The sequence below is a fragment of the Brachypodium distachyon genome, chromosome 3, assembly GCF_000005505.3.
Source record: "Brachypodium distachyon strain Bd21 chromosome 3, Brachypodium_distachyon_v3.0, whole genome shotgun sequence".
NCBI lineage: Eukaryota > Viridiplantae > Streptophyta > Magnoliopsida > Poales > Poaceae > Brachypodium > Brachypodium distachyon.
Window position 1 is genome coordinate 20,961,827 of NC_016133.3, and position 16,451 is coordinate 20,978,277.

Below are 16,451 nucleotides of genomic sequence, written 5' to 3' on the forward strand. Positions count from 1 at the left end.
GGACCCACGAGCCACGTGTGGGGGGTGTCCTCTCCCCGCACGCATCCTTCCTACGCTCCGGCAACATGGGGACCGAGCTTTCCTTGGCAAACCAGTGCTACTAAAGGAAGAGCCAAGGACCCAAAACGAAGTACTTAGCTTTCCGTTCTCTTTGCTCTTGGAGCACCTTATTGAGAGCCGTGGCAAAGACGCCGTGGCGGTGCACCCTCCAGCGGAATGCACGGAGGCATGCACCACCACAGCGTCTTCGCGACGCCCCTCGCCTGCTGCGTCGCCATTTCTGGTGTCCTTCCATAAGAGATGTGGCAAGGCCGCGATGGTGGGAACACCCTCAGCGACAAGCGCAGAGGGATGCACCACCATCGCCACTATGCGACATCTCTTGCTTTCTTGCCCGTTGTTGGTGCTGCGCTTGCCCCAGTCTTTAAATAGCCGAAGCGCTGCCCTTGCCTCCACAGGCGCGGGACCACTAGTTGCCGCGTGGAGGCACCGGCCCTATCTCAGTTTTCTGCATCAAGCCTCGAAGTAATTGCCATATATGTACAACTTATTCACAAGACGACGACACCCGTGACCACCCCACGAGCATCATAGTGTGCCTTCGCCCCATCTTTACCCTGCATGTCAGATTCTTGCAGTGCCCAAGGTGCATCACAAAACATTTTGATATGCACGAAAATTAGCACAAAACTGGATAACCTCCTGCCTCCCTGCCCCCGGGCACAGAAGAGTCGACCTCAGACTTGGGTGTGAGCATTTTCATACTTCCATGGTGCCTTGCTGGCACGTAGCACGTTGCGGATGGGTCCGACTGTTGGAGATATGCCCTAGAGGCAATCATGTGATGATGTTATTTCCTATGTATTCATGAGTTATTGTTATTGTCCTTGAACATCATCACTGATATGTATCAATAAATACGTGATTTGTTTGTGAGACTATGTATTCTATGATGTTGTTCTAATGGTCCCTAGTCATTGAGGTTATGCGGACACATAATCTAGACTAGCAATGTGAATCAGTATGATGACTATGTTTCACAAGTCATAGGGCAAGGTGTTGCCGACTGATAGCATGGACTCGACAATGAGATTGTTGAGTCGGACAGACCCGCACTGAGACACAACGAGATGATTGTCATTTGTTAGTCTCAAGTACGATGTATATGCCAGTCCTAGACCTGAGGTCATCGTATGAGCTTGGGATGTGAATCGGCCTACTTAGGGGTTGCCAAACGCTACTCCGTAACTGGGTGGTTATAAAGGTAGCTTTCGGGTTTGCTGAGAAGCATACTGCGAGTCATGGTTGATCAAGATGGGATTTGCCCCTCTTGTTCGGAGAGATATCTCTGGGCCCTCTCGAGTGATCAGATTCGGAAAGCATGGCCATGCGACTTGGGTTAAGTGTTAACCCATTCGGGAATCTGTATCACAGGAACGAGAAGAGACTCGAGCTATCCACAAGGATGACACGCACTCGCCTTGAGCTCGACACACATATCGCGAGGCAAAAGGAATGTTGCATATGACACATTGTATGGTTCGTCAATATACCTTGTGGTTACTCGGGAGTTGGCACGTGCTGCTAGGCGCCGCTACCAACTATCGACTTGAGTCGGTGCCAGTGGACGAGTAAGGTGTTACTCGGGCCCGCAGTCCGAGCTCGTAGTCGTGGCTGACTGACCGCGAACCTGAAGGGTCACACGCTTAAGGGGTGGGAACCGAGTTGGATCGGATCCAACTCGTATCGGGCTTGGACTCCTAATGGGCCTCAAGTGTTGAGCCCACTAGGAACGTCTATATAAGTGGAGGAGACCAACCCGTCTAGGGTGAACCCTAGTTGAGACGCGAGTTAGACTCGGCCGTCGCACCTCCACGCCCAAAGCCTTGCGATCGGATCTAGCAGTCCGCCGCACGGAGTTCCTCCCTGTACGTGTGGATACCTCGGAGGCGCTGCACCTGCGGCGCTTGGACGAACTGTTCGTGGGATCGGCGAGGAGGAGCAGGCTGTTCGACTACTCGGCATCGACGCGCTACATCGACTCTACTTCCGCTACGGGTCTGCGCGTCTAGTGGTAATCTCGTGATCCATTATCTACAGCATTGATCCGGGCGGAAGCGGTAGAAAATTTTATTTTGTGCTAGCGTAGCATACCGCGTTCCCCAACACCGACAACTGCTAGGCCTCGTCCCGGGACGTCCCGAAAACGAGCTTGGTTTTTGGGGTTCCGGCAGCAGGAGACAGAAGCACACATTAATAGCAAAGCATGGTATTCATTGAAGCAACACTTATCTTTGTTCAACTTTGTGCTAGCGGATTACAATCGGGCCTCGCCCGGCTACACTAGCTTAAAGAGGCACGCTGCCGCAGCGTCACCCGTGGGTAAGGCGCCATCGTTTCACGGGTAGAACTTGCGCAGGTGCTCAATTTTCCAACTATTGGGCACCGGCAAGCCTTCTTCAGTTTCCAGCCAGACAGCCCCTAGTCTGGTTACCTGCACTACCCGGAAAGGGCCTTCCCATATTGGAGTCAACTTGTTCCCGGCCTTCGTTCCTTGTATCCGGCGCAGGACGAGATCTCCAACCTCGAGCCCTCGGGCACGGACTCTCCTGTCATGATAACGACGGAGTCCCTGCTGGTAGCCTGCAGCTCGCACAGTAGCCCGGCATAGAATCTCCTCGATGAAGGTAAGGTCATCAATCCTCTGCGTGTGTTGGCTCTTGTCGCCGTATGCGCGTACCCGAGGTGACCCATGCTTGAGCTCGAGGGGCAGCACAGCTTCTGCCCCGTTGACGAGGGCAAACAGAGTTTGACCCGTCGCCCGACTTGGTGTGGTCCGCAGTGACCACAGAACGGGCTGGAGTTCTTCAACCCAGTGTTTCCCGAGACCCTTGAGCTTGTCAAAGGTTCTCGTTTTGAGCCCCCGCAGCACCTCTGTGTTGGCTCGCTCTACTTGCCCATTGCTCCTCGGATGAGCAACAGAGGCAAAGTGAATCTTAGTGCCCATGTCCTCGCAGTAAGCTTGGAACACCGCACTAGTGAATTGTGTGCCATTGTCGGTGATGATGCCGTTAGGCACACCAAACCGCACACAATGCCCTTGAAAAACTTGATGGCCGCCTGTGCCGTGATGCCTCGAACAGGCTCCACCTCGATCCATTTCGAAAACTTGTCGATGGCCACGAGCAAGTACTCGTAGCCCCCAACCGTTCTCGGCAACTTGCTGACAATGTCCAGCCCCCAGACCGCGAACGGCCAGGAGGACGGGATGACTTGCAGGGCTTGCGCTGGCTGGTTGCTCTTCTTGGCGTGAAACTAACATGCTACGCAACTCTTGACCAACTGTTCGGCGTCGGCTAATGCTGTTGGCCAGTAGAAGCCGTGCCGAAATACTTTCCCAGCTAGCGCTTTGGAGGCCACATGGTGCGAGCATGTGCCTCGTATATCCTCCAGCAACGTGTGCCCTTCTTCCTAGGGCACGTAGTGGAGCATAACTCCGTTAGGACGCCTCCAGTAGAGTTCCCCGTCCACCAGGGCGTACATTTTGGCATGCCGGGCTACTCGCTCCACGGCAATGTCTTCCTCTGGGAGGGTCCCGTCCGTGAGGTAACGAATAATATACGTCCCACAGGGTGGAGGTTCCTGGCTCGTGCATGCCACAAGCTTGGTGGCATGGTCCCACGCAGCCGCGGGGTCTCCTTGAGTTGCCGGAGGGGCTTCCCCGGCAACCGTCTTGGGATCGATAGAGGGCTTTGATTGCCTCTGTACGAACACACCAGGAGGCACCTTGCTGCATTTCGCTGCCCATTTGGACAGTTCATCCGCACCAAAGTTGTCCTTGCGCTTCACGTGCTCAAACCGGAGCCCCTTGAACTTGGACTCCCGCTTTCGCACTTCCTCCACGTACGCTGCCATTTGCGGGTAGTCGTAGTCCTTGTTTGCCTGGTTGATCATGAGTTGGGAGTCCCCGCGAACAACCAAACGCTTTATGTCGAGGGCGTTCACCGCGCGTAGTCCGGCTTGCAACCCTTCCTACTCTGTCGTGTTGTTGGTGGAGTTGGCGAAGTCGAACTGTATTACGAACTTGAGCTGATCTCCAGTGGGTGACTCGATCACCACTCCGGCTCCGGCGCCCTGCAGGCAGAAGGCGCCATCAAAGTACATGACCCAGCGCCCTTCGTCCAATCTGCCGAGAAGGGTCACTTTCGGCTCCTCTTCCTCTACGCCCGTCGATGTCCACTCCGCGACGAAGTCGGCAAGAGTAGCGCTCTTGATGCTCTTGGTGTTTGCGAAACGCAGCCCGAACTCCGCCAACTCCATTCTCCACTCGGCCACCCTCCCGGTGGCTTCACGGTTGACGAGGGCCCGCTCTAGGCAGAACCCCGACACCACCATGATGCTGTGCGCCTGAAAGTAATAGCGTAGCTTCCTTGAAGCGAGCAGGATCCCAAGCAGAAGCTTCTGGACCTGCGGGTACCGTACCCGGGCATCGCGCAGCACCGTGCTGACGAAGTACACGGGATGTGCACTAGCCGCTTGCGGGGGGCAGCCTGCATGGGCTGTCCCTCGGGTCCAGGGGCAGAGGTGGGAGCCGGGGGTTCCTTCGACTCGCCGGGAGCCCCCGGCCCTTCCATCTCAGCCCCCGGGACTTGCTCTTCCCTCTCGCCAACAAGCACGGAGCTCACTACCTGGTCCGTCGCTGGCAGGTACAGCAGCAACGGCTCGCCCGGCTTCGGGGCGACGAGGACGGGCGGCGATTTCAGGTACTGCTTCTGGTCCTGGAACACCGTTTCCGCCTTGAAGAAAGGCAGGGCTTGCTCGCCCAGCCTTGAGATGAAATGCCCAAGCGCCGTAACACACCCGTTGAGGCGTTGGACGTCTCTAACCTTGCGGGGTGCCTCCATCTTCTCGATCGCCTCGATCTTCTGTGGGTTGGCTTCGATTCCCCCGTGAGACACCAGGAAGCCCAGCAAGTACCCCAAGTCCACACCGAACGTGCACTTCTTGGGGTTAAGCTTGAGCTTGATCCTGCGGAGGTTGTTGAACGTCTCCTGCAGGTCGCCGATGAGCGAGTCCCTACGCCGCGACTTGATGATGATATCATCCATGTAGGCCTCGATATTCCGGCCTAGCTGGGGTCCCAGACACTCGCGCAAGGCGCGCTGAAATGTCGAGCCCGCGTTCTTCAACCCAAAAGGCATGCACTTGTAACAGTAGCAGCCAACCGGGGTGATAAATGCTGTTTTCTCCTCGTCTTCGACTACCATCTTAATCTGATGGTAGCCGGAGAAGGCATCCAGAAAGCACAAAGACTCACAACCTGCTATAGAATCTACTATTTGATCGATACAGGGTACAGGAAAGGGGTCCTTAGGACATGCACGATTGAGATCAGTGAAATCTACACACATGTGCAATTTATTTCCATCCTTAGGGACTACAACAGGATTTGCTAACCAAGTAGGGTACAACACTTCCCTGATTGCCCCGGCGTTCTTGAGCTTCTCCACTTCCTGTTGGATGAAGTCCTTGTGTTCCTGTGCTTGCCGGCGAACCTTCTGCTTGACGGGCCGCGCGTCTGGCCGCATCGCCAGCCGATGGTCGATCACCTCCCTAGGGACTCTGGGAAGATCTGACGGCTCCCAAGCGAACACGTCAGAGTTCTCCCGGAGGAAGGCGACGAGGGCGCTTTCCTATTTGTCACCGAGGCTCGCACCGATGGAGACGGTGCGTGCCTCATTGCCGGCATGCAGGGGCACCTTCTAGACCTTGGTGCCCTCCTCCTTCAGCTTCGCGCCCTTGCCAACGCGTGGGCTGGAGCTGGAGCTGCCTCCAGTGTCTTGTTCAGGAGCAGCTCGTGCCTTCTTATGTGCGGGTTGTTCACCCGCAAGTGGATCCTCGTTCCCGGCAACGTCATAGTCGCCGGGGTCCGCCACTACGAAGGTCTTCACGACCTCGCCCACGCACCAAGCAGCGTCCTTCAAGTCGTAGGCGCAATGGGTTGCCGTATGTTGACGGCATCTTTATCACGCCATAGGCGCAATATGTTGCCGCCATGAACTTGATCAGCGTCGGCCGACCAATGATCCCGTTGTACAGCAACGGGGTGTGAGCTACATCGAAAACGATGTGCTCAGTCCGAAACGCTTCCTGGGACCCAAAGGTCACCGGGAGCGTAATTCGCCCCATGGGCTGCACCCCTCCGGGGTTGATCCCCCGAAACAGGTCGGTGGGCTTCATCTGCTCCAAGCGCCGCTGAAGCGTCTCCACCAGCTTGGCGGACAGGAGGTTGAGGCTCGCCCCGCTGTCCACCAGTACCTTGGTCACCGTCACGTTGTTTATGATCGGCAACACCACGAGGGGGAGTACCCCTGACCCCAAGGGATGGATCGGATGATCGTCCGAGTTGAAGGTGATCGGCACATGCGACCACCTCAACGGCTACTAAGCCTCCACGCTAGGGAGGAGGGCGCAGACCTCACGCGTAAGCCGCTTCACGGCAGCGTGAGACATAAGAGCGTACGCTCCTCCGTGGATGCAGGCGACGTCGCGGGGCTCCTGGAAGCCAGGCTCGTCGGCGTCATCACTGCAGTCATCCTCGCGCTGTTCGGCGCGAGGCTTGTCGCGTCCCCGGGGGGCTGGTCCTTGCGGCCGCGGGCTTGACCGCGACCCCCCGCGGGTTCTCCTTTGTCGCCGTCGGCTGCGCCCCGGCCTGCTCCGCCGCGGGGGTTGTTCGGGCAGTCTCGGGAGAGGTGCCCGATGTCCCCGCAGTTGAAGCACACCTTGGTAGCGCGGCGCTCCTCGTGGCGCTGCTAGCGCTTCTCCTTGATGGTCTGGAGTGTGCGGCAGTCCTGCGCGTCGTGGGTGGCGTTGGTGTGGATGGGGCAGCGCGCGGCCACCGCCGGCTTGCTACCTGATGCTCCCGCCGCCGACGCCTTCTTGGTGGGTCTTTGGGGAGCCCCAGGTTCCGCAGCAAGCACTTGCTTCCCGCCGCGTTTCCGGGAGCCCTTCTTCCCGGAGCCCTCGGGTGGGTTTGCTGCCGCTTTGGCGGCAAGTTCGAGCGCCAAGCGCCCTTCCTCGCCCATCGCGCAGTTGTGCGTGAGAGCATACAGATCCCTTGTAGTCCGGATCCGGTGCGTGTTCAGCTTCTCACGCATCTTCGGGTCGCGGACGTTGATGGCATACGTGTTGATTATGGCGGCCGTTTCCGCCTCTGGGATGGAGTAGGAGAGGTTGGAGAACCTGTTGGTGAAGTCCCGCAACGTCTCCCTCGGTTTCTGCACTACCGTGTGCAGCTCCACCATGGTTCCCGGGCACTTGTAGCCGCCCTGGAATGCGTTCACAAACTGCTCGTGCAGGTCAGCCCAGGAGGCTATGGACCCGGCGGGCAGGTTGAGTAACCAAGTCCTCGCTGATCCTTTGAGGACCATCGGAAACCAGTTGGCCCTGACCTTGTCGTCGGCACCGACAGCGTGCATGCCCAACGTGTAGGTCAGGAGGAAATCCTTGGGATTCACGGTCCTGTTGTACGTCCCGAGCGTTGGTGCTCGGAACTTGTGGGGCCATGTCACCCGGCGCAGCTCGCGAGTGAACGCGACACGGCCGTCATCGGCGCCCATGGGAGCGTCTTCCCGCTCCTCGGGGCGCTGGCGCTCTGCCTTGTGTCGGCGCCTGCGCTGCACGCGCCGGCGGAGGTCTTCCTGCTGGCGGGCGTTCAGGACGCCTCCCGCATCACCTGGCGTGACGGTCGGTGACGAGTCCGAGTATCCCTTGGGATCCTCGTCACCTTGCCCTCCCGACGGGGGAGGGTGCTCTCCGTGTCCCGAGACGTGGGGCGTGTCTCCGCGTCCTGGGTTCTGTTCCCGGCTCGAACAGGCCGGGCCGCCCTCGCCTTGCGGCTGTTGGGCATTGAGCGCGAGGAGCACATCCAGCTCCGCACTCCACACGTCATGGGCTGGCGTGCCTTGTGGTGGCTCGTAGCGCACCATGACACGCGCGGCAATGATGGCTTCTGTCGCGGTTTGGGTGGGAGGCTGCCGGTTCTCCGACCGACGGATGTGTGGGCTGAGACTCCGTGGGCATCGCACGCGACGCGGTCTGGCAACAATCAGATATGAAATGCTTGAGGTTGTCAAAGGCAACCAAAATATTGGATATATTATGTCATCAATTAGATGGAGTAATTTTCTTTCTGGTTGTGTCGGAGCACGGATCTCCGGCACCGGGGATGCTGACCATCCCCTTTTTGGTTCGGTGGAGGACGAGGCAATTGCTCCGGCGATCGCCGGCGTGACGAAAGACATGAAGTGTCGACACGAGAATCTACCCAGGTTCGGGCCACCCGGAGTTGTAACACCCTACGTCCTGCTTGGAGTTGTATTCAAGATAACCTGTGTGGTGACAGGGAGCCCCGGGGGTTCCCGGGGAGCTACATGGCTATCACTCTAACTAGAGCTAGAACATAACTGGTCGGAACCCTTTGACCGGTGGCATTGGTCCTCCTCTTATAGACAAGGGGATACCACAGGTGCCGATGCATGCTGCGTGACACGTCTCCTAGACCGTGTCACCGCCACAAGAATTACACTGTCGCTGATCCACGCTGGGCGCCATGCAGCGCCCAGTGCACTGTACACGGTAGAAAAAAAATGATTTGTAGAGTAGACGCTCTAGCCTTGCTGAGCAAGACTAGCCTGCCGAAGTGACTCCGGTCGGTGCATTAAATGCACCGCGCCCGTTGTCTCGTCTTGTCTTCACTGTTTTGCGTGCCCCGCCGGCACGCCCGAGCGTGGGGTGCTGGAGTGCCCCTTCCCTGCTAGCGCACCCGGCCAGTTGCCGGGGAGGCGTTTCTTCCATTTTCCGGGATAAGAGTTCTCGGGCGCTTCATCTATTTCGGCCCTTAGCTTTGTTTCCACCAAGGACCGTCTCCTTGGGGCAGGCTTCCCGAGCCTATCGTTCCCGGGAGGTCAACCTGACGAGGCATTACCACTGACGACCCACGCGACCCGTATCAGTGGGACCCCATGAGCCACTGGTATGAAAGGTTGCAGTAATCTGCCATGAATAACATTTCAGACATAAGGATCTATGATATTCAGTTTGACAGAACAAACTAGAGAGCTCTTACTTGGGCACTTGGCTCAGTATTCAGCTTGAGAAAACAAACCAGAGAGCTCTTTACTTGACTGCAATAGTCAGTACTAACATTCGGAGATAAAATAATTAGTTTGGAAACATCAAGCATGAACTTTGGGTTTCCATATATGTTCAGAGAAGGAATAAATAAGCTACAGCCTACGGGCATTGAGTTTGTCTAGATCTACATGAAACTCCAGGCATGAGCTATTGCGGACATGACATAAATATTTTTGCTTTACATCTTCCAGGATCCTCAATCATCAGAGATGGGATTTCAGTACGCTTAACGCTGCAGGGCTACGAGGACGCAGAATTGCATGGGAGGGGACGGATCTGCAAGGGTGTGAGAACGAGGGCCTCGGTGGAGACTATCTCCCATGTCCGGCGGAGGATGAGAGCTCACGGCCGGTGGCGCCATCGATCGTCCGGTCTGACACGAGAACGGATGCGAATCGACGAGGAAGACGAACAGCCAAGGAGAGTTTCCTCACGAGTGAGTTTTCTGATCGTGGGTAAAAGCGGGGGTTATGTGTAAAGTGTAGTAAGTGGTTGATTAGAAACCCCACTTTTGATCTATGCCATCCGTTTTAAATCCAATGAACCAGGTCACTAGTGGGTAAAAGGGGGGTTATGTGTAAAGTGTAGGTTTTCACTGAAATCCAGTTTCACTTGATATTCCTCATGTATGTAATATAATATATATATATAGTCGACGTGTGTGGATGCTTATCATATCAAGTCTTGTTTCCTCTTGGCCTAAATGTTGCTCGCGTATACCCAGAGAGGTGGTATATATTTTTAGGTGGTCAAGACAACGTTGATGTGCGTAAATGTTTACCATGAGTTGTTGCCTCCGCACGTAAATTTGTACAAGCATGTATGTTAAGAAGTAAAAAAGTAATGCTGGTTGGTCTGAATTTGTAATGCTGTGATGAGTATACACAGTGGGATATACGCGGCCGGAGTTATTCTTTTTCGTCTGCAGGTGCAGTCTGCTTCTGTGAACGGTCGATGCGTTACCAGTGGCGTGTACAAAGTACATAAAAACGGTCTAAAACACTTTGATAGATAGCAGAGTGATATAGGAACGGACAGGAATTATTCTCCTAACAACAGTTGCAAAACTTCGACCATGGCCACCTGACGGGTGAATGGACGTAGAAATCATGCACGTGTGTGGATCCGTTGTAGTAGATGATGGTTTGTACTGACAAAATGAAAATGTTGGAGACGCCGCAAAACAGACAGCATATATCCATTCATAGCGCTAGAATGACCTATGTATGACCGACTGGACTTAGCATGGCAGCTTAAATTTTTTGGTCTACATCATTTCAGTACGCGTGTTGAGGCAGGAAGGTCTTGAAGTTTCGCGCGAGAGAGACGTGTCTGGCCCTCCTTACCTTTATCGCAACGTGGCGCGCAAGTGAGAGGTTCCGTGCTCGTTTAGCAAGAATCCTTAAAGGCGGTAGAGGGTGCGCTTATATATCTTGTCCGCGCATATAGCCCACCCGCCTGTGGATTCATGCATACCCTTCTGTGCTGCTTGACATATTCAGAAGGAGTAGCGCGCTTTCAAAGCGCTCTGTTCTTGTTTGCGACATGGCTTCCAGCGGTGTCGGTAGGCGTCCTTTTTTCTTCTTTTTCTCTTGCATCCCGTCCACTTGAAGGTTCATTTGCCTTCACTGATTTCTTCGCGTATCGTGCCTGTCTTCTTCAGTCCAGCGTTGCCTTGTTCGTGTACCCCGACGTCTGGTTCTTGCAGAGGCGGTGAAGCAGCTTTCCACGTCTCCTGCGGTATATTCTACCAGTTGGTCCGATGGCTGCTTCTTAAGCACTGTAGAAATAACCGTGCGTTTGTGCTGCCACGAAGGTTGTTCGCGAGTTCTTAAAGCATCTGGGAGCCACACGTCCGGCGTCCAAGACGCAGAGGAGAAGGCTGCAGGATGCATGATTCGCACGCTTAGGATTGAGCATGGCGTTCGCTTTGACGACATAAATCGTTCTCGCTTCAACAAGTGTCGGCGAAACCTTTGTCATGAGACGGTGGTGTATTGACGCTATGCTCCGTGTCCACCGCGAAGCTTTACGGAAATCACCGCTTCTAGAGAAGGGTTGGGCTCGAACACTTGATAGATTGCAGTCTATCAAGAATAGGTGCGACGGCATGTGCTTTTCCGGGACGAATGAGTACACTGCTTCTGTGAGCTCGTCAGAGCGACCATGCCCGGCGCGTGATGCCCGTGAGATAGTTTCATGGATTCAGACAACGCTGGACGAAGAAACTTCAAATCTAGCCTCCGAAATGTTGGAGCAAAACAGCGGCGAGGAGACGGATGCATGATGCTTAGGTTGCGCCGCTATATGATTGTAATGCCTGCCGTTTTTTTTCCCTTATTCTTTTTTATTTGGTCGTAGTTTTCGCGTATTCATCTTTCTGTTTGTTTCGTACGCAAGTGCTGCGTCGCGGAGCTATGAATCTGCATCAAACGTGAGGCATGCATGTTCCGTTATGTCCCACCGTGGGGCTCAACTAGGCATGTTTAGCGTAAACGTCATCACCAGTTCAGCCATCCGTAATGAACATCTGAACACGTGTTGTGCCTTGTATAATTGACGTTCAATACTACGCGCGCCCACCCTTGTTTCCAGTTACGTCGCTTTTGCGCGCCCTCTTTTGGCCGTGTTTCTGCCGCTCAATGCGAATGTATGATGAAGAGACGCGTCGTGATCTGGTTATGCTGCCTTACACGTGATCTTATTAAGCACCTAAAACGATCGCAGATGAATTTGCTCTAATTTATCTTTCTTTTATTACGTAAGCAAAACCTCCCACCTACAATCGGCGCGTAGCACTACAGCCATTCATGGCCACTGATGCCCGTGTGTGAATTTGTGTTTTCTCCTTCCCGTTCGGTTAGTTAGAATGGCTCCAGAGTACACCATGCGTCCCACTGATCATCCGGGCAATGAATCCTGCCTGCATCCACGGGCGAAAACAGTACACGCTGACTTTTTGCGGCGCGGCGGAGCGCGCCATTCTGTCTAGTATATTACAATCCTAAGCTAATCACAAAGTTTCCGGTTATAATACAACCTTGACTATTCATACCTTTTTAGTTACCCCTCATCCAAGTCAAAAGATGATTTTTGCATACGTGACAGGTTTTGAACGAGTCCACTAATATTTTTTCACTTCAAAAAATTCTGAAGAAATGGAAAAATAATAATCAGAAATCATGCTCTCATCCTGCTGTTAAAATTTGGCCAAATTCTTTGTAGAAAAAATGGCATTTTTTTAGGCTCAAATTTTGAATTCAAAACGAGAAAATTAGAGAAAAAATCATAAATGTTGTCATTAGCCTACTCGCTCCATAGGTGATAGTTGTTGGGATTTTCGTATTTTTATTTGAAGTATTCATTACTATAGACTAACCGTGTTATCTGCGTTAGTATTTAGTATTTTGACTCACATGGACATGTATTAATTTTAAAACACATAAAATGACAGAAACGTGTCATTGATAGACACATATCGTTTATATATGCTACTCCTTCCGTCCAATAAAAGATGTCTCAAGTTTGTTAAAATTTAGATCTATCTAGACATGACTTAGTGTATAGATGCATTCAAATTTAATAAAATTGAGACATCTTTTGTTCGACGGAGGAAGTTATCACAGAAAAGTAAATAAAATAAATTTTAAAACTTGGGTCATCGACGACGAGCACGATTGGTTCTTTAAAAAGTGCCCGATCTAAAACGAAACGCAGAACAAGACTCCCCGCCCAAGAGCAGAGCAAATGGCGACCTCGGCTGCTGATCCGGCGGCCGCACAACCGTACGTCGTAGAGGACTGCCCTGGCCTGCTGCAGCTGCTCAGCGACGGCACCGTGGTGCGCTTCGGGCCGCCGCCCTTCCCTACCGTCGACGACGGCCGCGTGGAGTGGAAGAACGACGTGTACGACACCGACCGCGGCCTCGGCGTCCGCATGTACAAGCCGGCAGCGGCGGGCGCAGGATCAGAAGAGCACACGACGTCAAAGAAGAAGCTCCCCGTGGTCGTCCACTTCCACGGCGGGGGATTCTGCGTGGGCTCCTACGCGTGGCCCAGCTTCCACGCCGGCTGCGTCCGCCTCGCCGCCGAGCTCCCCGCCGTCGTGCTCTCCTTCGACTACCGCCTCGCGCCGGAGCACCGCGTCCCCGCCGCCTACGAGGACGCCGCCGCGGCACTCCTCTGGCTCCGCTGCCAGCTCGCCTCCAACGTCAACCCGTGGCTCGCCGACGCGGCCGATGCACGCAGGGTGTTCGTCTCCGGGGAAGCCACGGGGGGAAACCTCGCGCACCACCTGGCCCTCACGGCGCCGGGCCTGGACATCGCCGGGCTGATCCTGGTCACGCCGGCATTCCTGTCGGAGCAGCCGACGCGGTCGGAGCTGGACACGCCGGCGACGGCGTTCCTGACGAGGGAGCTGTGCGACGCGCTGTGCCGCCTCTTCCTGCCGGCGGGGGCCGACAAGGACCACCCGCTGATCAACCCGCTGGGGCCGGAGAGCCCGAGCCTGGAGCCGCTGCTGGACGTTGCGGTGCTCGTGGTGGCCGCGGAGGGCGACCTGCTGAGGGACAAGACCGTGGAGTTCGCCGAGCGGCTCAGGGCCTTGGCGGCCGCCGCGGGGAAGGGGAAGGAGGAGGATTACGTGCAGGTGGAGCTCGTCGTGTTCCAGGGTGAGGAGCACGGCTTCTTCGGGCTCAAGCCCGCGTCCGCGGCCGCCGGCGAGCTCGTCCGCCTCATCGCCCGGTTCGTAGCTAGGTCGTCGGTCGTCGGGCAGCCAGATGATCTAGTTGTTGAGCCGTGATCGGATCGCCGTCGTCCGTTGTGTTGTGTGCAACCATGCATACGTCAGATTCCATTTCCATGCATGTCGCCATCTGCGTTTTCTCTCTGCGTGCAATAATTCAACACGACTTGCTCATATGTTGCCCTTGTTATTTCCATGCGAAACAACTCTTACGTGTCAAAAAAAAAACATGCGAAACAACTCTCCCAACTACTACTTGTTTTGGTCAAACTTCTCCTTTTTAACCCTGGAGTGCCAGAAATCTAACCTTTAGTATTATGAATTTACAATACCATATAGTGTAATGAGAGAGACACAAGCAACTAAATTAATTAGTACGTACGTCTGCCTTATCTGAAATGGAAAGGCCAATGAACTAATCAGGAATCATATATGTGTCTAATCAGAATACTACTCCCTCTGATCATAAATTATTGTTGAAATATTACATGTATTTAGACGCTTTTTAATAATAGATACATTCATATTTGGACAAATTTGAATCAAGAATTTAGGATCAGAGAGTAGCTTTCTCGCTGGAATTTTATGTTCATGAGATAGATTTGTTTGGTCTCGAATGCTCTATGCCTCTATTCCTCCTATCTCTGGCCGTCCATCTGCTGGGAACGGACAAACGGAATGGCGGAAGGTTAACGGGCACTAAAACTGATGTGCACTGTTGCAATAGGAACCTACTCGAACAGTGTTTGATTCTTGCCTAGCCGACTAGGTCCTGCGTACCACAGCTGTCCGTGATCCATTTTAACGTGTAGGTGAAGGACCTGCTGATGTGCTGCCCTGCTGAAGATTCTATCTCACTGGCCACACCAAAGGAGCTCTGGATTCAACAAAATTACATTTGGAATGAGAGAGAGAAAACACATGGATTGAGAGAGAAAAAACACATGGATTGAGAGAGAGAAAACACATGGATTGAGAGATGGTATTTCCCTCCCTGAAAGAAATCTGATAGCTCGGGAGCTCGGCCACTGAGAACCGGTATTCCTCTCCCTTGTTTCTTGGATCTGTTTGGATAGTGAAGATGATGCCCTCTTATTTCTCACGAAGTTGGATCCAATCTCGTTCTCCTCTAGACTTTTACGTGGCGCATGTCGGATGCCATCAAGTTTGTGTGAATAGTTCGTCGTTGTTCTCTCGTACGAATTAAACAGTGAAATGGCCGCATGCAGCTAACAGCTAAGGGAGATGGCGTTTGATGACGTTTTTCTCACATCATGCACATGTCATCTTGCAAGATCCAACGGCTCAGCAAAAATCAATGGGCGGTCAGGATAGGGGGAACGGTAAGGTGGGATAGAAAATCCTCTCTCAATTCTGAACATAATTGTAGAGAACACGATCGACATTGTGTGCCAAGTGAACCAACCATAAGCTTTTGGCAAGCAATTGTAACAAAAAAGGTAGATAAATTTGAACAAATACCTCGCCAAAGGAGCCACCTGTATCCTCGGATCACATGTACAGCTGATGATTGCCTGTGAATCATGGTTCAAAACTGACTAGAGTCTACACGGTGTAAGTCAGGTGACAAGCAGTAGTGGTTAGTGATAGGCAGGCAGCTGCGAAAGAGATGATTTCTCACCTCCAAAATGGGCCGTGTGGTAGCCGCCGCCGGGTGACCGGGTCGTATTATTGCAATTTTTGCAGGTGCGAGCCCACGCCTCCACCGCCGGCGGCGGCGAACACAGACGGCCGGAGGAAGTTGCGTGGGACAATCCGGAACGTGGTCTGGACGAAAAGATCGAAGTTTGACAATTTTATTGAACGCTCGCTAACTCGGTTCGTTAACTAAAGAACCAAATCAAACTTTCTTTTCAGATCGTTCAGCTTAACGATCTTAACGAGCAAGCTCGGTGAGCACTCGTTAAGCTCGTTAATAGCTCATCTCGTATATCACTTGTGAGTGGCTACTGAAACATTTTTTGCTGCTAAAACTGTGCTATTATTTCATTTTTGCTGTGATATTTCCAATCTTTATAGCCATGTTCAGTTTCTGATATATTTTGTTTGATGTCAAAATTTATCACAAGCAAATAGGTCAGGCTAAAAAAATTAGATCATAATGCCATATATTTATTTTAGCGAGTTTTTAACGAGCGCTCGCGAACTCTTAATAAACCGAGTCAAACAATGATATCAGATCGTTAACGATAATGATCTTAACGAACCGAGCGTGCTCGTTAGCCAGCCCTAGTAAGGACTGGCTGGGCACACGCAGCAATGGCTCACGCGCGAACGGCGCGGCCATGCGCGGCTCCGGCGCAATCTCCGGGCGGTGCGGAGTGGGCACTGCCGACCGGGGAGACTGGCCGACTGGGGACAGCGGAGAGATTGAGAGAGGAGAGAGCGTGTATGGATGGTCCTTTTTTTTATCGGGGCGAGGCCCGGTTTAGAACAGAAAAACTAAGCAGGCCAGGCCCATTTATAACATAAAAACATCTCCTTTATGATAA

At 53.4% G+C, this 16,451-nt stretch overlaps 1 protein-coding gene across 1 annotated transcript; it reads left to right on the forward strand.

The window, feature by feature from the left end:
* Positions 1–12,862: 12,862 nt before the first annotated feature.
* On the forward strand, positions 12,863–14,187 carry LOC100827901 (probable carboxylesterase 15). The gene has a single exon (XM_003573725.4). The coding sequence runs from the start codon at positions 12,943–12,945 to the stop codon at positions 13,993–13,995; it is 1,053 nt and encodes a 350-aa protein (XP_003573773.1). The 5' UTR covers positions 12,863–12,942; the 3' UTR covers positions 13,996–14,187.
* Positions 14,188–16,451: the final 2,264 nt, after the last annotated feature.